Raw genomic sequence first — 23,276 nt, forward strand, 5'->3', positions numbered from 1 at the left:
CTGTGATTAGTCATGTGATATATTGTTTAATGACAAAAACTCACCATGGCTCAGTGGTTACATCACTAGTCGCTAATGTTCACATTTCTTTCTGACGATGCATACATTCCTTTTGACTTGTATATGTTTGAGTAAGGATAAAGCTTCAGTCAACTTCAATGTATGCATCAACTGATCGTTTGATACATGTATCTAAATAGTTTTTGACAGGGTGCAGTGAAACAATTCCCAATCAGACATTTTGTTTCCAACTCTTTAGACCAGCAGTGGGTACCTGGGTAGGGTCAGGTAATAGGGTGTCGGGTACCTGGGTAGTAAATTTGGGCTTGTCCCAGCCCTACTGGGTACACACTCTAAGGACTCAGTGCAATCACGTTTCCTCTTGTCGGCTGGGCTTGTCTAAACAAATTTCTTAGGCTGTATACAATTTTACAAGTGGGAGTTCTGGAATATGAATTGAAATGTAAAGTTAACATGATTGTCTTTTCCAACAAGGACTAGCTACAAACTCTGAGGACTTGAAAAATCAGGTTAACAGTAGTCCCCTCTACCAGTCTAAAAAAACAAATTTCCAATTTACAGTTTCACAAGTGGGAGTTCTGCTACACAAACCTAGCTTGCCTCACACAGCTTCACGTTGGACATCCAACTTAACTGGGCTATTAGCACCAGTTGTCTGTGTCTTCATGACGAAGTGTGTCTGCATCATACAGAGATATTCCTCTTAGGGGAACCAGCCTGCCTTCAGGTCAGAGCTTATCTTGGGGATCCCCTCCTCCAATGTCTGCCATGACAATGTCTGGTGATAAACCATCAGTATTGAGTGTAACAAGGCATGTAAACAATGTCTTGATCCTGCAGACACCGGTTTAGAAGGATGATCCTGATTGTGTCAGAAGCGTGGTGTCTGTTGCTCAACAACAAAGGTGTAAGTCTTGAACTTGCACAGCTTTAATGGAACAGAATGTTTTTTCGTTTCACAGATTTACTGTTGACATTATTTTCTTTTTATAATGAGTGTGAGCCACATGAACATCTTTTTTGTAAAAACACCTGATTCTTTCATATTACTATTAGTTGATGTGGATTGGGGTGCCATAGTAATATGGTGGTATGAGAGAATAATATGGTCTTTAACAACTTTTGAGTAGTATATTTCTGTTTCAAGACATATTTGTTTCCTTTGAAAGTTGGTGGGTGAAATGGGGTTTAACGTCAGTCCAAGCTTATTGCACTTGTATAGCGACGTGCATGTACGTGTGTGTGTTTGTATGGCTGCTTGTACTAGTCCGGACTGATGCTGATTTATAGTGCTAGCACACTGAGATACCTTGCCACAGTTTAACATGAACACTGAGACACAGTATACTGACTCCAAGTCGACCAGTCTTTGATTTAGCCCCTTAATGCCGAGCGCCAGACCAGGTAATAACAAGTACCATCTTTAAACGTCTTTGCTATGACATGGCCGGAGATCGAACCCCAGACCTTCCGCTCACTGGGCGGACGCTCTACCACTAGACCACAGAGGCGGTCTCCTTTGAAAGGGAGAGGCCAAAATTTATTTCCGGAATCACAACTCAAATTAGTTTTTAGAACGTCAGCATGTCCAGTGAACAATGTTTATTTCTGTGTATGTGTTAATTAATCTGCAGTCTCCCCAACCCAGTCCCCTCTGGAATACTGCTGGAATACTTTTATTATGTATTGTTACATATAGTGATATCTTTTTATGGTTGTATGCTAGCTTTAAATATTAATCTGTGATATTCTAGTTATTTTACTGTCCATTGATGACAGGTTTTCATTTAATCTAAATATATGTATTCTTAACGTATAATATATCTCGTCACAATATGGCTGAAATATTGCCGATTTGGCGTTAAATATTAAACTCACACTGCTGAGTGTGTTGTTAAACAGCAAACAAATTTACAAGCCTCTTTGATCAAGCTGTGTGATACTGGTGACTGGTGCATAAAACAGCACACTCACTCACTCACTCACTCACTCACTCACTCACTCACTCACTCACTCACTCACCCACATACCCACCCACCCACCAACTCACTCACTCACTCACTCACTCACTCACTCACTCACTCACTCACTCACTCACTCACTCACTCACCCACCCACTCAGCGTATGAAACAATCCTATCATGCAACTCAGGTCACAACCAGTACATTTCATTTTATAACTAGTCTCATAAGTGCATAATACATGATATGGGAATATTACTGTTATGGAACGAAATCTGATGTATGAGTGCATTTGGGACTCAACACACTAAAACATGGGTATTTTTATTGAGATTAATAACAAATTACAGATAAAAGAACGCATGCAATATATTGTATGTATCACAATACATCATTATTGCCATAAAGTGCAATACAAAAGCCAGGCCAGTTCCAATCACTACTCAGTGACTAGAGTGTCGTATTGTGATGATGATGGATTATTCCCCATGCCATCAACCAATGTTTTCCATGCCAGATTCCATTATTTCCAGCCTGCTGTGATGTAACAGGGATATTGCTGGGAGTGGGCTATGACTGCTGTATTAGGAGCATCATGCTGAAGTCAAGTGTGGTACCTGACACATACTGCTGTGTGGAATGCCAGCAATTTCAATGGCATCTGTCAGTATCAAACTACACCAAGCCTGGCTCAATGGTGTTATGGGTCCTAGGCATTGTTGCAGGTCCATGTGGGAATACCGGTATACTTGCTGCAGGTCAGAATGCAGGTTGTAAAGGCGTCAGAAACGTGTGCAGTCACGCAAGCTGGTTTCAGTTTCAACAGATGCTTCACCAGCCAAACATTTCTCACACTAATCAAATTGTAAATCATGTTTAGTAATCTTTTATCGCAATTTTAGTCACATTTGCCCAAATTTATTTCCTCTGTTCATTCAACTGAAGTATGATGTAGTTTTTGACTGTGCTGGATAGGCCAAAAATTGTCCCAGCAACTTGTACCCAAGGTGAGGTGAGGTGAAATTGGGTTCACGTCGCGTCCAAGATTATTGCACTTATATAGCGACGTGCATGCACGTGTTTGTGGCTGCTTATGCTAGTCTGGACTGATGCCAATTTGTAATGCTAGCTCACTGAGATACCATGCTGCAGTTTGACATGAATTCCCCACTCAGACACTGTATACTGACTCCAAGCCGACAGTCCTTGTTTTAGCCCCTTAGTGCCGAGCGTCAGACAGGGTAACAACAAGAACCACCTTTAAACGTCTTTTAGTATGACGCGGCTGGGGATCGAACCCCAGACCTTCCACTCTCCGGGCGGACGCTCTACCACTAGATCACGGAGGCGGTCTTTGTACCAAGGAATCAGACAGGGCTCAGATAGTTTCTTTTAGCCATTGAGTATGTACTCACATGTTATCATTCACAACAGGCATTGATAGTTTTCTTTGGATGTTCAATATGTTTTGCTACGAATGGTCCAGTCTGTGTGGCGTTTTGACACCAATGAGTAGACATCTTTCTTAAATAATTCTGTTTGAAATGCTGTTTCAGGTGACTTGTATTTTCTATCTGTGTGCTAACACAAGTGTGTAAGATGTTGCAGAAGCTCACAGCAGCAATACATATTTCATTAACAATAAGTGAGACTTTGTGCTTTCTATATATGTTCATGTGTGTGTGATGCCTGCACTCGATCAGTAAATGAAGATCTACAAGCATTTTGTTTCTTGTTTAATGGCGCACTCTGCAACATTCCAGCTATATGAAGGCAGTTTGTAAATAATCAAGTTTGGACCAGACAATCCAGTGACTGATATAATGATCATCAATCCATGTAAGTGTGATGCGATGACATGCGTCATCCACATCAAGGACCCTGACCAGATCCCGTTAGTGGCCTCTTATGACAAGCATGGGTTTCTGAAGACCTATTCTAACCTGGATCTTCACGAAGCATGTTTAAGCATGACATATTCTAACCTGGATCTTCACGAAGCATGTTTAAGCATGACGTATTCTAACCTGGATCTTCACAAAGCATGTTTAAGCATGACCTATTCTAACCTGGATCTTCATGAAGCATGGTTAAGCATGACATATTCTAACCTGGATCTTCATGAAGCATGTTTAAGCATGACCTATTCTAACCTGGATCTTCATGAAGCATGTTTAAGCATGACCTATTCTAACCTGGATCTTCACAAAGCATGTTTAAGCATGACCTATTCTAACCTGGATCTTCATGAAGCATGTTTAAGCATGACCTATTCTAACCTGGATCTTCACAAAGCATGTTTAAGCATGACCTATTCTAACCTGGATCTTCATGAAGCATGTTTAAGCATGACCTATTCAAACCTGGATCTTCACGAAGCATGTTTAAACATGACCTATTCTAACCTGGATCTTCACAAAGCATGTTTAAACATGACCTATTCTAACCTGGATCTTCACGAAGCATGTTTAAACATGACATATTCTAACCTGGATCTTCACAAAGCATGTTTAAACATGACCTATTCTAACCTGGATCTTCACGAAGCATGTTTAAGCATGACCTATTCAAACCTGGATCTTCACGAAGCATGTTTAAACATGACCTATTCTAACCTGGATCTTCATGAAGCATGTTTAAGCATGACCTATTCTAACCTGGATCTTCACGAAGCATGTTTAAGCATGACCTATTCTAACCTGGATCTTCACGAAGCATGTTTAAACATGGCCTATTCAAACCTGGATCTTCACAAAGCATGTTTAAACATGACCTATTCTAACCTGGATCTTCACAAAGCATGTTTAAGCATGACCTATTCTAACCTGGATCTTCACGAAGCATGTTTAAGCATGACATATTCTAACCTGGATCTTCATGAAGCATGTTTAAACATGACATATTCTAACCTGGATCCTCACGAAGCATGTTTAAACATGACCTATTCTAACCTGGATCTTCACGAAGCATGTTTAAGCATGACCTATTCTAACCTGGATCTTCACGAAGCATGTTTAAGCATGATCAATATGGGATGAATAATAGTAATAGTCCGCTGGTGAAGCGAATTACTGCATTCGCAATTTATGCTGAAAGTGCAGCCCTATTATCATCCTCGATTTTACAGTCCCAGCGCCCTGAGTATGTACTTACCGTATTTCCTCTATTAGACGCCCGGGCTTCTATTTATTTGGGACAAGCCTTTGCCCCGACGTCAATTAGAGGCTTGGCGTCTATTGGAGGCCCGGCTTCTATTAATACCCTAATTTCACTATCATTATGTAATTTAGGTCCCAAAAAGGGATCATTAATTGTATCAATTGATTGACCCGGCGTCTATAAGAGGTCCAGCTTCTATTAATACCCTAATTTCACTATCATTATGTAATTTAGGTCCCAAAAAGGGATCATTAATTGTATCAATTGATCGACCCAGCGTCTATTGGAGGCCCAGCTTCCATTAATACCCTAATTTCACTATCATTATGTAATTTAGGTCCCAAAAAGGGATCATTAATTGTATCAATTGATTGACCCAGCGTCTATAAGAGGCCCGGCTTCTATTAATTCCCCAATTTCACTATCATTATGTAATTTAGGTCCCAAAAAGGGATCATTAATTGTATCAATTGATCGACCTGGGGTCTATTCGAGGCCTGTCTTCTATTTTTGTCCACTGAACAATTGACCCGGCTTCTAATAGAGACTGGCGTCTAATAGAGGAAATATGGTAGTGATTTGGAATCAAAGTCCAGACTCAAACAATTTCTATGTTCAAGTGTCCTCTTTTTGTCCTTGACTTGAACATTAACGCCTGAAAAGCTGGTCCCACTGCTTTCAACTGACTCCAACAATGGTGACATTCATGCTCACTGTGCACACAGACATACAATAGAAATGATTATGTGAAAATGTTGGCTGCTGCAATTTGTGAGTTTGTTCAAAATGCAGGTGTACACATTGTCTTTTTTAACATTTTGATCAACCTCCTCATTTTCAATTGCTTGTGACTTGTGTTTGTTCGCTATTTTGCCTTTTACATCCAATTGGAATCGGATTCCCAAGGAACAGAGAGTGATTATTCTCTGACGTTGACGTTTTTATTTAATGGATCGGGTGGTTTGGATCGGTGACGTGGTTGATCGAGTGTCATCGTACCCTGATGGCGCGGATCGTTGCCCACATTGCAGCATTAAACCACTAACAAGCTTAATATACATGGGGTGCTGAGGACCTATACTGCACCAGATCCCCCATTGTGTGCTATATAAATTGTGTACAAATGTATTCAACATCCTGTCATTATCTGCCATTTTGTTTATTTATTAAGAGGATTAACTAACACCTGGTCCCCAGAAATTGCCGCATAATTGTGATATTATTTTAAACATACAGTACTGAAGCCATATTAAAACTTGGAACCAATAGTGACATTGGAGCTAAAGTGTCATGTTTTGTCAAGTTTATAGTCTGTTTTGATTTGTTCCCAACACTTGGAAATGATCTGTTACAAATTCCTTGTTGATTTGCTCTACTAGAACCCAATCCATGGCTGTTGTCAGTGTGAGAGAAGCTGCTGCTCAAGCATCCAGCCTTTAAAATTCAGTTTTTTTTAAAGGTTAAAGGCCTTTCATTGTGTGGGAGATGCCCTTGAGATTGTACCTGCCCTGAAAACTGATAGTGTTTTCACCCTTGCTACATGTATATGGAATGTGCACACATGTACGGGGCACAGCCTGCGAAAGTCACGCTAGTCTGCTAGCCTGACACTAATAGTAACAAAATTGTGCTGAGGAGGTAATAATCCAATGATGGTAGTCCTGAATGACTAAAACCATTTGAGGGCTGTAATTCTGAACCAGTTCTCAATGCTTCAGTTTTGCTGCAAATTGGTGGAATTGGACAAATCTGACAGAAAATGTGAACATGGTAAACATTTGTGTCTTGTTCGAACAGGACCAGCTACAAACTCTGAAAATTAGTGAAATATGGTTCATGATATCATCCTCGCCACTTTAAATTGAATCCTGAAATATTGCGATGATTTAATTAATGAAGATGGCTGCATATGTACCAATACTTATAAAGTGAAAATCCACTGCTAAGGAATGTTACTTACAGTAATAATAAAAATTGCAAAGTGAATTTATAAAAAAATATCCATTTTACTTGCGATAAACATCATCATTGAGTTTCGATCACATGGATTGAATTGTATAACCTTTCTACTGGATATGCTTTTTCCTTGCTTGGAAAATATCTTGTTGAGTATTAAACATAAATTGAACCCCACAGTAATCCTCTTCAGAAAGTGAAGCCGTTGATAGTTAATAAGGGAGTATTGATTTCTTGCTCCCAAAACACAATTTATACTCTGAACATGTTGAAGTGCATTAAGAGCTTATCTCAAATATCACAGGATCCGTGAAGACCTGGGTTAGAATTAGTCTTCAGCAACCTGGGCTTGTCATAAGAGGTGCATAACAGGATCAGATGGTCAGGTTCTCTGACTTGGTTGAAGCATGTTTTTGCAATCCATTTGTGTTGATCGATGCTCATGATGTCAATCACAGGATCATTTGGTTCAGACTCAATTAGTTTCAGAACACTGTCATATGGCTGGAATAGTGTTAAGTGCCCAGTTAAACAACAACAAACTAAACCGTCAAATATCAATAAATTATCCATTTGTCATTTTGATGGAGGAAAACGTCTTTCAGACTTGAAGCTTGTAGAATTACAATGTTTTTGTCACATAATGAGTGATAAGTTTAACAATCCTATACTAGAACTAAGCTTAGCACTATTGCCCATAGAAGTCGCGGGCTAACGGACTAGCATGAATTTTGAAGGCTGAATGTTACCCGTATATCGGCCACCTGATGTCAGTTTGAACAAAACTTGTCCTTAGTAATGCACAAAATTAATGTATACAAAACTGATGTGTGTGATGAGTGGACTTGCTGATAGGTCTTCAGCAACCCATTCTTGCCGCGAAAGGCGACCTACGGGATTGGGTGGTCAGACTCGCAGACTTGGTTGATGCATGTCATCGTATCCCAATTGTGTGGATCGATGCTCATGATGTCAATCACTGGATCGTCTGGGCCAGACTCGATTATGTACAGACTGCCGTCATATAGCTGGAATATTGCTGGTGCAGCGTTAAACAACAAACAAAACAAACTTGCTGATATGTCATTGTTTATGTGAAAAATAACAACTTGACCTTGAAACACTTTATTGAAGCCAGTGTCCCATCTGTAACACAAAATGTAGTATAACAATAGGTCACATTCAAGCGTTTTGAAAATGCATTAGAGATGTAATTGGAATTTAAATAGGTTGTCAGCGTGGAATGAAATGTTGTTATGATATTTGGTAAACAAAAAGTCTCATTCTACATTTGTTTAGGTCATGTTTGTCTTCGAAGATATGTTGTTTTTTATGGGTCTGTAACCATGGCAACAACAGCTGGTGGGATGAACTGGGGTTAAACTTAGCATTCAAGGTTGTTGCACGAAAATAGCGATGTGACCAGTCCTTGTTTTTGCCCCTTAAAGTTGAGCGGCAGGCAGGGTAACAACAAGTACCATCTTTCAACATGTTTTGGTACGATGCAGCCGGGGATTGAACCACCATCCTTCTGCCCTCCGGACTCGCACCGTTAGAAATTGGCACTAGTCCTGTAGTCCTTGCCAAACTGCTCAATAGTCAAGGTTTCATAAGGACTAGTAGAAATATGCCATTTTAAAGGGTTATATGTTATCATTATAAGGAGAGGTGGACAAAAAATGTTAGTTTCTACCGCTGCCAGAGAGTCAGTCAACAACATCATGCATGGTATGATACATGAAAATTCAAAATTTGCCATCTGAAGTTGTTGTATCCAATCATTGAAGAACATGACCAGCAGACCAAACCACAATCAAACTAACAATACCTTGCAGCGTTAGAAATTGGCACTAGTCCTGTAGTCCTTACCAAACTGCCAAATAGTAAAGGTATCTTTTAGGACTAGTAGAAATTGGCCCATTTTAAGGGTTTTGCTACATGTTATCATAATAAGGGCTAGTGGACAAAAACTGTTAATTTCTAACCCTGCCTTGGGACACGTTTGCACCTCACATAAGAAAAAGAATTCTGCAAACGATTTCCATGCCATTAAACAGATACATGCGCGTTATATGTACATGCATCATGTTGCATGCATGCACCATGGACCGCCTCCGTGGTCTTGTGGTAGAGCGTCCGCCCGGAGACCCCAAGGTCCGGGGTTCGATCCTTGACCGCGTCATACCAAAAGACGTTAAAAGGTGGTACTTGTTGTTACCCTGTCTGGCGCTCAGCATGAAGGGGCTAAAACAAGGACTGGTCGGCTTGGAGTCAGTATACTGTGTCTGAGTGGGGTATTCATGTTAAACTGCGGCATGATATTTCAGTGAGCTAGCACTATAAATTGGCATCAGTCCGGACTAGTACAAGCAGCCACACAAACACACACACGTACATGCACGTCGCTATATAAGTGCAATAATCTTGGATGCGACATTAAACCCCATTTCACCTCACCTCCATATAACATGCCTTATTATCACTGGTGGTACGAGCCTCGTGGGGGTTCCGGATGAACACGTGTCTCCAGCACCCTATGCTGGTCATAAGACCAAATGGATCGGATGGTCAGGCTTGCTGACTTTGTTGATGAGATTGTCGTCATATTATCCAGACAGAATGGATTTTTGTTCACAATATGGTTCACTTGATTGTCCCGACTCGATTACTTACTGGCCCCCATCATACAGAAGGAATATGACCCGTGAAGATCCGGGGTAGAATTTGTCTTCTGCAACCCATGCTTGACATAAAAGGAGACTATGCTTGTCGTAAGAGGCGACTAACTGGATTGGGTGGTCAGGCTCGCTGACTTGGTTGATGCATGTCATCGTATCCCAATTGCGTGGATCGATGCCAATGATGTCAATCACTGGATTGTCTGGTCCAGACTCAATTATTTATGGACTGCCAGCATATTGCTGGAATATTGCTGACTGCGGCATTAGACAAAAAACAAACAAACAAACAGCTGGAATATAGCTGGGTGCGGCGTTAAACAATAAACAAACAATCAAACTGGTGATACCAGACTCACTTCAGGACACAACATTTCTCGATAACTCATAATAATTAAATTTTCGTTGTGTTCATGGAAATTCATGCATTCTGATTAGCTGAATTGGTCACGTGTTATTGCATTCATTTCCCAATGAATGTAAAAAATTAAGCCACGCCCACCGCTGCGCACTACTTTTATTACTGCGGAATGTCGGGGAATCCCAATATTACAGTCGAGGGAATTCCCTTTCTGCTCACGTGTATCGTCATGCACAGGACATTTAGCGACTTTCATGCATATTCATTGTCCAAACTACCCTTTGAAACCGAAGGCCGAGAATGAATGAAACAGCAAACGTGCAGGCTCGCTCGCCAGTTTTTTTTCCCGCTCGCCTCGGTTCAACTTTCATGTCTTCGCATTTCATTTCTAACTAGCATTTCTCCAACTGTTTTACCATAATCAGAGAAGTAATGTTTGAATCACGCAGTAAATGACCATGTTATTTGAAACAGCCGCCTTCTCTCGGACATATTTCTTCCGGTTCGTTACAGTCTGACTGTTGCAAGTCTTTTCGCCTCTTGCCTTAATTGACAGGTCAAATGAACATTGTTTTAATCCCACTCTCCGTTGATTGGCTACTGACTGTGTAGGCGTGTCAAGTTATGTGCATGAATTAAACGATCACCTGATTCATGTCACGCCACTGTATGTATTCCTACACCTGGACTGTTCATCAATGCCGTCATTTTTGTCTGTTTTGATATATGCAACTGTTTGAGGTTAAACTATTGTAGATAAAACATGTTTTACGTTGTCGAATTTAATTATAAGCATTGACTGTGTATTTTTTTGGGTTGATTGAGGTATGAATCGAAAAACCGATGTGCAAACTTTTGTAAGAATCAGCTACGCGGATTCATACAGTTTGCACATCGGTTTTTCGATTCATACCTCAATCAACCCAAAAAAATACACAGTCAATCCTTAAGTGAATCGTTACAGACCAAGTTGTATGGGAGTGTTTCCATGAAGTGATGATGTTTTTTTACTAGCGAAATGTAAATTGGATGGGGAATTTCAGTCGCTGTCCATCCCTGGCACTGGCATTAATATTGTTGCAACAAGTATTGCAGAAATAACTTCATTCCCTTAACATCACGCCTGATCATATTAATCAATCTGTTGCTGGATGTGAATTTATTACTCCGGTGGGATGTGACTTCACAGTTGCAGTTGGAAAAACAACACCCCCAATAAATGGGGCCTGTTCTGTGTGTGCGACTAGATCAATCAATCTGTAGCTGGATATATACAGTGATAACTACCAAGGAAACCCTTAGGGAGGTGATTTCCGTGTTTACCTGCAGAACATAATGATTAATAGCGGGAATACCCCTACAGGGACGGAGTATCTAGCTACCTGGTCGTGTCGTGTCGTGTCGGGTCATCATGTCGCCTGTATGCCATGGGGGTCACAGAGTCAGGTCAACATTCTCATTCGTCACCTTCCTCACCTTATTTTGGGTTTTTTAAAATTTAGGGAAAATATTTTGTTAATGAATTAACAAGTTGTGAATTGCTGCAAGTCTGTTGATTGTTGTTTATTTGTTGAAGTTGACAGGCGTCACAATTGACAAAATGCCATGAAATTGTGACTTTGGTTGGTTTTGATGTCACAGTTGAAGAAAATTTTGAAGTTTGCCCTAACCAAAGACTAAGTATTTCAGTGGTACTGTGACTAAAAAAAAAAAAGCAACCCATGCTTGCCGTAAAAGGTGACTATGCTTGTCGTAAAAGGCAACTAACGGGATCGGGTGGTCAGGCTCGCTGACTTGGTTGATACATGTCATCGGTCCCAATTGCTTGGATCGATGCTCATGATATTAATCACTGGATTGTCTGGTCTAGACTCGATTATTTACAGACCGCCGTCATATAGCTGGAATATTGCTGAGTGCGGCGTTAAACAACAAACCAACCAACCAATTGTCTAAGTCAAATGGGTAAATGTGAACATTTAATCCCTACATGAATGCTTATGTCAATCTATTAGTTGGAGATCAATAACTGTTTGTCTTCACAATAGCAATGACTCCTGTTAGATTCAGCATGTTCAGATACCTATACAAATCTCCAATGCCAATGTATGAAATTCCACCAAATTTCAGTCAGACAACCAGAATAGCAACTTTGCAAAGTTACAGTAACAAAACGGTAAACACTATAGAATAATAATGAGTTCTGATAATTTCGAGCATTTGGCCAATGGAAAATGAAGACAGAAGCTCGACTTCAACATTCGTGGAAGTGACTGAATATAGTGTTTAACATTAACAGTTAATTTACCTCTTACACTGAATTAAAACTAGAATGCTGTGGTAATTTAGGGAATAGCCCAACTATCGGATGTGCAACTTTTCAAAACTGACCGTCCGTCAGGAAAATAAACCGTCTCAGACTGTCCGGCAGGAGGGTGTTTTAAACACTGCCAAAGTTATCATATGGCATTTCTAAGCTATAAGCTAATTTTACTTGGCTGGACAGAATTTGACTCAACTTGGGCTTCAGACTGTATAACTATGTCACAACCTTAGTCAATCAAAGTCAACAAGAATACAACTCTATGCTAACAAGAATACAACTATATTTAGTTTACTATATGTCAACAAGCAGATAACAATAGGTGTTGTTATGCCTTCAGCCAACCTGGATGAGGAAGTGAGTGACCGGTGTATGGGGGAGCTGACAGGGGCAAGTCACAAGTATGGCCGCTCCTGCATCATCAGCGACCAGTGTGTGAAGACCATGACACTGCGGGGACTGACAGAGTATGGCCTCACTCACCAGATCCTGTGGACGATGGTAGCAGAGAAGGTACTTCTTAGACACAATGTTGATCTTTCATGGAGTATATTGAATTTGAATCAAGGGAGTTACCATGGTGACACCCTCATATGTCTCACCTTGTCAAGCCATGTCTTACTTCTCTATCCATGTGTAACCTTGTCTAACTTCATCTAGCCTTGTCTAACCTTGTCTAACTTCCTCTAGCCTTGTCTAACCTAGTCTAACGTCATCTAGCCTTGTCTAACCTTGTCTAACTTCTCTGACCATGTGTAACCTTGTCTAACTTCCTCTAGCCTTGTCTAACCTTGTCTAACTTCCTCTAGCCTTGTCTAACCTTGTCTAACTTCATCTAGCCTTGTCAAACTTCATCTAGCCTTGTATAACCTTGTCTAACTTCATCTAGCCTTGTCTAACTTCATCTAGCCTTGTCTAACCTTGTCTAACTTCATCTAGCCTTGTATAACCTTGTCTAACTTCATCTAGCCTTGTCTAACTTCATCTAGCCTTGTCTAACCTTGTCTAACTTCATCTTGCCTTGTCTAACTTCATCTAGCCTTGTCTAACCTTGTCTAACTTCATCTTGCCTTGTCTAACCTTGTCTAACTTCATCTAGCCTTGTCTAACCTTGTCTAACTTCATCTAGCCTTGTCTAACCTTGTCTTACTTCATCTAGCCTTCTCTAACCTTGTCTAACTTCCTCTAGCCTTGTCTAACCTTGTCTAACTTCATCTAGACTTGTCTAGCCTTGTCTTACTTCATCTAGCCTTGTCTAGCCTTGTCTTACTTAATCTAGCCTTGTCTAACCTTGTCTAACTTCATCTAGCCTTGTCTAGCCTTGTCTTACTTTGTCTAGCCTTGTCTAACCTTGTCTAACTTCATCTAGCCTTGTCTAACCTTGTCTAACTTCTTCTAGCCTTGTCTAACCTTGTCTAACTTCCTCTAGCCTTGTCTAACCTTGTCTAACTTCTCTGACCATGTGTAACCTTGTCTAACTTCATCTAGCCTTGTCTAACCTTGTCTAACTTCATCTAGCCTTGTCTTACTTCATCTAGCCTTGTCTAACCTTGTCTTATTTCATCTATCCTTGTCTAACCTTGTCTAACTTCATCTTGCCTTGTCTAACCTTGTCTAACTTCATCTAGCCTTGTCTAGCCTTGTCTTACTTTGTCTAGCCTTGTCTAACCTTGTCTAACTTCATCTAGCCTTGTCTAACCTTGTCTAACTTCTTCTAGCCTTGTCTAACCTTGTCTAACTTCCTCTAGCCTTGTCTAACCTTGTCTAACTTCTCTGACCATGTGTAACCTTGTCTAACTTCATCTAGCCTTGTCTAACCTTGTCTAACTTCATCTAGCCTTGTCTAACCTTGTCTAACTTCATCTATCATTGTCTAACCTTGTCTTATTTCATCTATCCTTGTCTAACTTCATCTTGCCTTGTCTAACCTTGTCTTACTTCATCTAGCCTTATCTAACCTTGTCTAACTTCATCTAGCCTTGTCTAACCTTGTCTAACTTCATCTAACCTTGTCTTACTTCGTCTAGCCTTGTCTAACCTTGTCTTATTTCATCTATCCTTGTCTAACCTTGTCTAACTTCATCTTGCCTTGTCTAACCTTGTCTAACTTCATCTAGCCTTGTCTAGCCTTGTCTTACTTTGTCTAGCCTTGTCTAACCTTGTCTAACTTCATCTAGCCTTGTCTAACCTTGTCTAACTTCTTCTAGCCTTGTCTAACCTTGTCTAACTTCCTCTAGCCTTGTCTAACCTTGTCTAACTTCTCTGACCATGTGTAACCTTGTCTAACTTCATCTAGCCTTGTCTAACCTTGTCTAACTTCATCTAGCCTTGTCTAACCTTGTCTAACTTCATCTATCATTGTCTAACCTTGTCTTATTTCATCTATCCTTGTCTAACTTCATCTTGCCTTGTCTAACCTTGTCTTACTTCATCTAGCCTTATCTAACCTTGTCTAACTTCATCTAGCCTTGTCTAACCTTGTCTAACTTCATCTAGCCTTGTCTAACCTTGTCTAACTTCATCTAGCCTTGTCTAGCCTTGTCTTACTTCATCTAGCCTTGTCTAACCTTGTCTAACTTCATCTAGCCTTGTCTAGCCTTGTCTTACTTTATCTAGCCTTGTCTAGCCTTGTCTTACTTCATCTAGCCTTGTCTATCCTTGTCTTACTTCATCTAGCCTTGTCTAACCTTGTCTAACTTCATCTAGCCTTGTCTAGCCTTGTCTTACTTAATCTAGCCTTGTCTTACTTAATCTAACCTTGTCTAACTTCATCTAGCCTTGTCTATCCTTGTCTTACTTCATCTAGCCTTGTCTAACCTTGTCTAACTTCATCTAGCCTTGTCTAGCCTTGTCTTACTTAATCTAGCCTTGTCTTACTTAATCTAACCTTGTCTTACTTAATCTAGCCTTGTCTAGCCTTGTCTTACTTCATCTAGCCTTGTCTAACCTTGTCTAACTTCATCTAGCCTTGTCTAGCCTTGTCTTACTTAATCTAGCCTTGTCTTACTTAATCTAACCTTGTCTTACTTAATCTAGCCTTGTCTAGCCTTGTCTTACTTAATCTAGCCTTGTCTAACCTTGTCTAACTTCATCTAGCCTTGTCTAACCTTGTCTTACTTCATCTAGCCTTATCTAACCTTGTCTAACTTCATCTAGCCTTGTCTAACCTTGTCTAACTTCATCTAGCCTTGTCTAACCTTGTCTAACTTCATCTAGCCTTGTCTAGCCTTGTCTTACTTCATCTAGCCTTGTCTAACCTTGTCTAACTTCATCTAGCCTTGTCTAGCCTTGTCTAACTTCATCTAGCCTTGTCTAGCCTTGTCTTACTTTATCTAGCCTTGTCTAGCCTTGTCTTACTTCATCTAGCCTTGTCTATCCTTGTCTTACTTCATCTAGCCTTGTCTAACCTTGTCTAACTTCATCTAGCCTTGTCTAGCCTTGTCTTACTTAATCTAGCCTTGTCTTACTTAATCTAACCTTGTCTAACTTCATCTAGCCTTGTCTTACTTAATCTAGCCTTGTCTAGCCTTGTCTTACTTCATCTAGCCTTGTCTAGCCTTGTCTTACTTCATCTAGCCTTGTCTAACCTTGTCTAACTTCATCTAGCCTTGTCTAACCTTGTCTAACTATATCTAGCCTTGTCTAGCCTTGTCTTACTTTGTCTAACCTTGTCTAACTTCATCTAGCCTTGTCTAACCTTGTCTTACTTCGTCTAGCCTTGTCTAACCTTGTCTAACTTCCTCTAGCCTTGTCTAACCTTGTCTAACTTCATCTAGCCTTGTCTTACTTTGTCTAACCTTGTCTAACTTCATCTAGCCTTGTCTATCCTTGTCTTACTTCGTCTAGCCTTGTCTAACCTTGTCTAACTTCATCTAGCCTTGTCTAGCCTTGTGTTACTTCGTCTAGCCTTGTCTATCCTTGTCTTACTTCATCTAGCCTTGTCTAGCCTTGTCTTACTTCGTCTAGCCTTGTCTAGCCTTGTCTTACTTCGTCTAGCCTTGTCTAACCCTCCCATTGGTGTTCCAGGCTGGCTGTCTCCAGGAGATGAAGAACATCATCCAGGGCCAGGGGTACCCCGACGTGGAGACCCTGCAGCTGGAGTTCTGCACCAACAACTACTACGAGATGCTGGCCGTCGTTCACATCTATATGAAGGGGGTCATTAGGACGGAGTATCAGGACCTCTTTCTGGAGCAGCGTGAGTAGCAACATTTGTCCTGTCGCTACCTAGATTCAGGCAATGGCCTCAGTGTGAGACAAGTATATCTAGCACCAAACATTGACATGGAATAAACCAGCTGGGATTCCCAGAATATAGATCCCCAGCCAACTAGGCTTGACATAAGAAGCAACAAAATGGATCAGGTGGTCTGGCTTGGTGTTGTGGTTAATAGCATGACATTGCATTCCAATTGCGTGGAGCGATGCTCATGGCGTCAATCACTGGATTGTCTTGTCCAGAATCCATTACTTGAAGGCTGCTGGGATATGTCTGACTGCAGAGTTATATAAGAAACAGAAAAACAAATTAATTATTCACTATTTTTAGTTTAGGTTTTTGATACAGGTGTGAATGAACAAAACAACTTTTATGATATAATACGTACATTGGTTTACGTTATTTGTTGGGGGCATGGGTGGCCCAGTCGTCTAAGGCGCCGCGATTCGCTGTGCAGAGTTACGTCCCTTGGGCATGCCAGAAACCTATGATTGTGGGTTCGAATCCCGGTTCGCCCCGATTATGTTTCTAGGTTTGTCAGCACCATACCCATGCTCGTGGGTTTCAGCGAAGTGGTAAACGTCCGAGACCTGCATCACTTCGGGCTTTCCTCCCACATTAAGCTGACACGCCGCGATATAACTGGAATATTGTTAAAAGCAGCGTTAAACCCAACTCACTCACTCACTCACTCACATTATGTGTCTTACATACATGTCATTTTGGATACCGCATAAACTTAAAAATATTTTGTCATGTTAAAGAATACCTTACTATTTATGCATGATCTTACAGTCTGGAAGAGAAGTGACTGTCCTCTTTAAGGAATATTTTGTCATCTTGTGTACGCCACAGTCAGCAAATTTCCAGCAGTTGAGTCCCGTTAATCTGACATGGTTGGTTGCATATGATTATGTCGGATTAACAAAACTAAGTTGTATCGACTCTGTAGCCGTTAATATGCAGCTACTAGCCGACTCTTCTCGCATCAAGTCACAGGCTGTGTACTTGCAAGCAGATGACCACGGTCTACGCTGATCACTGTGTCGGATTAAGACTGATCGGAGTGCGAGACTGTCAGATTAAGGATTCTAAATAGCACTATTTTAATCGGTTCCCATCATTAGTGTCGGATAAAGTCAATTGTCAGATTAACAAGACTTGACTGTATATCACTGTAGGCTATCAATGACAGTCTAGACCTGGAAGACCATCCCACACCACCAGAGAGTATTAAACACTGTCAGCCAATCCCACTTTTAGTCTGCTCTCACGACAAAGGAGACACCGATGATCTGTGCTCACGGAGCTAATTTAGTCCTGATGTTTCGACACGTCATTGGAATGTGGTTACAGGTTTGATAACCACATGCCTATGATGCTATGTGTCCTGAAAAAACATATTGACTGGATAAGTCAATCAATCAGTCCTAGCTGTCAGTTACGGAGGAGGACGTCCTCTATACTATGTAGTGTAGCAAGATTGATTGCTGGGATTAAACATCGGACATGTTAGAAGCTTATTGATGAAAATATTTAAAGTTTTTAATTTTCCATACATGTCTCCAGAGTGATTTGATCTATGAAATTATTATCAACCGGCATGTATAAAGCAGATTGATCATCATTTTTTTTAAATTTTAATTTGCTGTACATGTCGTCCCAGTGATTTGATCTATGAAATTATCATCTCCAGGAAGATAGCTATTATATATCCTCCTTCAAATATTTTTTCATCTTATTTTCAGTATATGTCTCTACAGTTATTTGATCAGTGACATTATCATCTTGAACGTGTTATGCCAGTGCTATTAATAATATGACTTGTGATGCAAGTGCCCAGTAGTGTCCATGTGACCTCTGATCATTGTGTCATATGTAGGCTGTTTGTTTGTTTGTTTGTTGTTTAGCACCGCACTCAGCAATATTCCAGTTATATGATGGCGATCTGTAACTAATCAAGTCTGGACCAGACAATTCAGTGATTGACATCATGAGGGTCAATCCACGCAATTGGGATATGATGGCATGCATCAACCAAGTCAGTGAGCCTGACTGCCAAATCCTGTTAGTCGCCTTTTACGACAAGCATTGTCGCCTTTTACGGCAAGCATGTGTTCCTGAAGACCTATTCTACCCTGAATCTTCACAGGTCTCATATGTAGGCACAGGAGAGGCATAGGAGAGTGATGATCAATTGCAGTCTAAACATGTATGGGGTTGATAACCAGTTTCATCCTCAATAATCCATTGTGATCAATACATTGGGACTATGATGTCTGTAACTGATTTATGTAATGGAAACATCATGAGAATCTTGTGTTGATTCCAGAACTAGAATCAGCAGATTCATGTGATTTCTCCGACTCAAACCATCCTTTGTTTGATAAATTTTTTAGATAATCTTATTGTTAATGCAATGCTGTCTTGTAACCAATCCAAACCTATCGCATATGGTACTGTCATGGGGAGAAACTACTCGACTAACGACTGGTCAAGAGTTAAAGATGTTACATTAACCGTCAACTGTGCGATAGAAGATTGTAAGGAGATATGTTCACAATAATATTTACCGTTTGTAATTTTGGACTGCTAATTCAACACATTTTATTTATATTGGATCTGACCTCATTAATTCGAACACTTTAAATTGAGGAGTGATACAGTCCGCCTTGGTTGTAGTGACACAATGGTTGTAATGCTGTTTTTTCAAATTTTCACAAAACACTGGCAGTGTAGGTAATCTTTTGGAGACAATTCCTTCTTAAACAATAAACTTATTGCATTGATCTCAGTTGCTTTCACAGCTAATCTTCCCACAGGGAATCGTTCACTGTCTTAAAATGAATTATTTTGATGTTAATGATACTATGTCCTTTTAACATATGTTTAAATAAGTTTATATAAATTCATGTTGTTCACAATATTATTTATGGTTTGGAATTTTGGACTGCTTATTTTCAAGATATTTTGTAATATTAGATGTACCCTGATTACATGAACACTTCAAATTGAAGAGTGATTGTGAAGACTGATAGTTTACACTAAACTATGAGGAGTGGAAGTATTTAACTTGTTGACACTATAGGAGAGAAGAGTATTGACACTTTGTATTGAGATATTTTCTGTGATGTGCAGTGTATTGCAATATGTATTAGAATCATGTGGCCATGAAAGGGACGTAACTCTAATTCTGTACATTCAGAAAATTTTATTAGTTTTATGTAAATGTATCTATAACAGAAGAAGTGGCTATCATGGCTATGCTAGTGTGTTTTTTTACTTATTTAAGCAGAATATATATTACTATTGCAATTTTGCTTTCTTTTAAAGTATTGTATTTCTGTTTTTACTTTTGTTTTTATTCTAATTTTTATTGTATAAAACCATTTCAACATGGATGTATCATTTCATATTGTATTGTACAAACTGTAATGCATTTGAGTAGAACATCGATATATCACTGGATTCCTTGAAGTGTTTTTTTGTATCTTGGCACAAGGATAGGTCTAGTGGTGAACTGGTGCCTTTTGATAAATCATTTTTCGAGTTTCCATGGCAATGACTTTGACTCAGACTGAAAATGGCGGTAGTGCTCCTCTCGGGAGCAGATCTTGAAAACCGTACAATATTTCTTCACCAAACTTGGCACATTGATAGGTCTAGTGGTAAACTGGTGCCTCTTGATATACATTGGGATTTTTGAAAAATGTATTTTTCAAGTTTCCATAGCAATGACTTTGACTTAGACTGAAAATGGCGGTAGTGCTTGTTTCCGCAGCAGAACTTGAAAAACGTACAATATTTCTTACCTTGCACACAACCGGACATGTCAAATTGGCGGTGGATATGAGTATTTTATGCTTGTCTATATTTGTTGCAGTTTTATCAAGTAATCTTACTTGTCTACCCAAGCCATGACTGATGTATCTTCTTGTTGTTGATTGTAGAGTTTGTGTGCCCCAACATCGGCTTCTACGAGCACCTGACTCACGACTACCTCCAGCAGGTGCTGTCATGGCAGATGGAGTCGGGTTGCTTTGGTGACCCGAACCGTGGCAAAAAGAAGAAGAAGAAACAGAAACATGTCCAGGACGGCTTCAACCGCACCGAGTACCAGCTCATCAATGCCAACATGGCTGATCAATCCTATAAGTTACTGAACAATAATCAAAATAATGTTGTCAAAATGAACGCTGCTTTGCCAAATAGTATTTTGTTAAAAAAGTTCAATGCAAACCAATCAAAAGCATTGAATTATCAGTCGAGGAAGAGCAGGTTGAATAATGTACCGAGAGTGAATGCATTTCATCAGCAGAGAGGAAGGCTAAAACCTCTGTCCGGCAACAAAGGAAATATTTCCTACCAACCCCATCTGAAACCAGCAGATATTGGAGACACAGTAAACAAAATAAAACGAAGTCCGGCTGTTGGAAATAATTTTGAGCAAACTCAAAAACACTTACCATTAGTTAATCCAGGAAATAGCTTTAATCAACCAAATCGAAATCAACTGTTGAAGGTTCCAAATAATTTGAATTTACAACAAAAACAGCAACACGTGAACATTCCCAAAGCTTTGATTGGTGGGACTGCAAGGAGACAACTCTCGTATGTACCATCCCGAGGACCACAGCGAAAACTTTTGGTGGAGAAATCTATGGAAGGTTTGTATGCATTTTCATGTCTTCATATGTAGTTTCTTTGTATATAATTAGCTGACTCTGGTGTCTGAGGCACTAGCTTTTGTGTGCTGAAACCTATGATCGTAGGTTTGAACACAAAATTTGTTCTGCGTATGTTTCTGGGTTTGTCGGCTTGGGGGTTATGCCAAAGTGACTTGCATCACCTCAAACTTTCTTGTCGCATTAAGGTGGCACACTGTGATAAACCTGACCAGTACCAGATATACACTACCTGACACCATGATTAAACCATATTCACTCACTCATTGTTTTGTCCATCTGATCAAAGGACCAGGGAACGCCTCCGTTGTCTAGGCGATAGAGCATCTGCCCGGGAGCAGAAGGACAGTTGTTCAAGTTCCTTGCCGCGTCATACAAAAAGATGTTTAAAGTACTCGTTACCCTGCCTGACACTCAACATTAAGGGGGTAATACAAGTCAGAGTCAGCACACTGTCTACCCGTGAAGATTCCGGGGTAGAATAGGTCTTCAGCAACCCATCCGTAAAAGCCGACTATGCTTGTCGTAAGAGGCGACTAACGAGATCGGGTGGTCAGGCTCGTTGACTTGGTTGATGCATGTCATCGTTCCCATTTGTGTGGATTGATGCTCATGATATCGATCACTGGATTGTCTGGTCCAGACTCGATTATTTACAGACCGTTGTCATATAGCTAGAATATTGCTGAATGCGGTGTTAAACAACAAACCAACCAAACCAGCACACTGTCTGATTGTGGCTTTTGTTGTTGTTGGTTTGTTGTTTAACGCCGCACTCAGCAATATTCGAGCTATATGATGGTGGTCTGTAACTAATCGAGCCTGGACCAGACAATCCAGTGATTGACATCATAAGCATCGATCCAAGCAATTGGGATGTGATGACATGCATCAGCCAAGCCAGCGAGCTGAAGACCTATTCTACCCCTGATCTTCAAGGGTCCTGATTTTGGTATCCATGTTAAACTGTGGCATGGTATCTCAGTGGACTAGCACCAGCAGCCAAACACACACACAGGCATGCACAACACTATATCAGTAAACTCGCCCCACCTCGCTTCGCCTTAAAGGATCGCCCAAAATCTTCATGAGGCTTTAGCTTCTATTTGACTATCATCCTGACTGGGAATGACAAGCAAGCATTGTATCCTAGCTACAAAACCATCTTTATATGACCAGTATGTTGGTTTCCTGGAAATATCAAAAAGCCATTCAGTATAGTTGTATGCACTCGTTCCTCCCAAAACACAGATTTTGCAAATATTGTCAGAATATTTTCATTGTTGATCATTATTAAATTGAGTTGTATTGATGTCAACTATCGAACTTTCAAAATGCCTTTGAGGTATAACTTTCACGCAATCAACAGATTGTTTGACATTCAGTCATTATGTTTGTGTCTGAATCTCTTCTTAATGGTGGGATTGAGCCTAAGCTCAAGACTTTACAGATCCAAGTTCAAAAACTTAATCTTTCTTTTATATGGTACTAGTATATAAAGATATCTTATATCTGTCTTCAGATATCAAATATATGTCAACAAGAGTTGATGAAAGTTTAAACCCTGAGCCTTGACAAGGACTTTTATACTTTTATTGTCGAATATTGATATACTTGATATCAAAAGATACGAGGGTAAAATTCTATTTATCATCCAAAATCATTCTTCCAACTTTATCAGTTTGTAAACAGATAAATAACATGTAATAACAAGTGTACAAAAGTACAGCTCACCAGCTTCAGTGCAAAGAGATTTATGATGTCATTTGATTGTTATGTCATGGTAACTGATGATGTCACAGTTATCGCAAAACATTGTGATGCAATTTGATTGAAGCGAAAGCTCCGTGGAGATATCACTTGATGTCACCCAAGTGATATCACTAAGGTTTGGATGATAAATACTGGTCTA

General features: G+C 40.0%; 1 protein-coding gene across 1 annotated transcript in view; it reads left to right on the forward strand.

Moving 5' to 3' along the window:
• Nucleotides 1-23,276, forward strand: part of LOC139444420 (uncharacterized) — a 43,357-nt gene that overhangs the window by 17,805 nt on the left and 2,276 nt on the right. Inside the window, exons 3-5 of the mRNA XM_071225391.1 lie at nucleotides 12,801-12,973; nucleotides 16,487-16,658; nucleotides 20,630-21,346. Coding sequence (XP_071081492.1) covers nucleotides 12,801-12,973; nucleotides 16,487-16,658; nucleotides 20,630-21,346 — 1,062 coding nt within the window. The remainder of the gene's footprint in view (nucleotides 1-12,800; nucleotides 12,974-16,486; nucleotides 16,659-20,629; nucleotides 21,347-23,276) is intronic.

Source organism: Haliotis cracherodii, unplaced genomic scaffold, assembly GCF_022045235.1.
Source record: "Haliotis cracherodii isolate W230 unplaced genomic scaffold, xgHalCrac1.p SCAF_5, whole genome shotgun sequence".
Lineage (NCBI taxonomy): Eukaryota > Metazoa > Mollusca > Gastropoda > Lepetellida > Haliotidae > Haliotis > Haliotis cracherodii.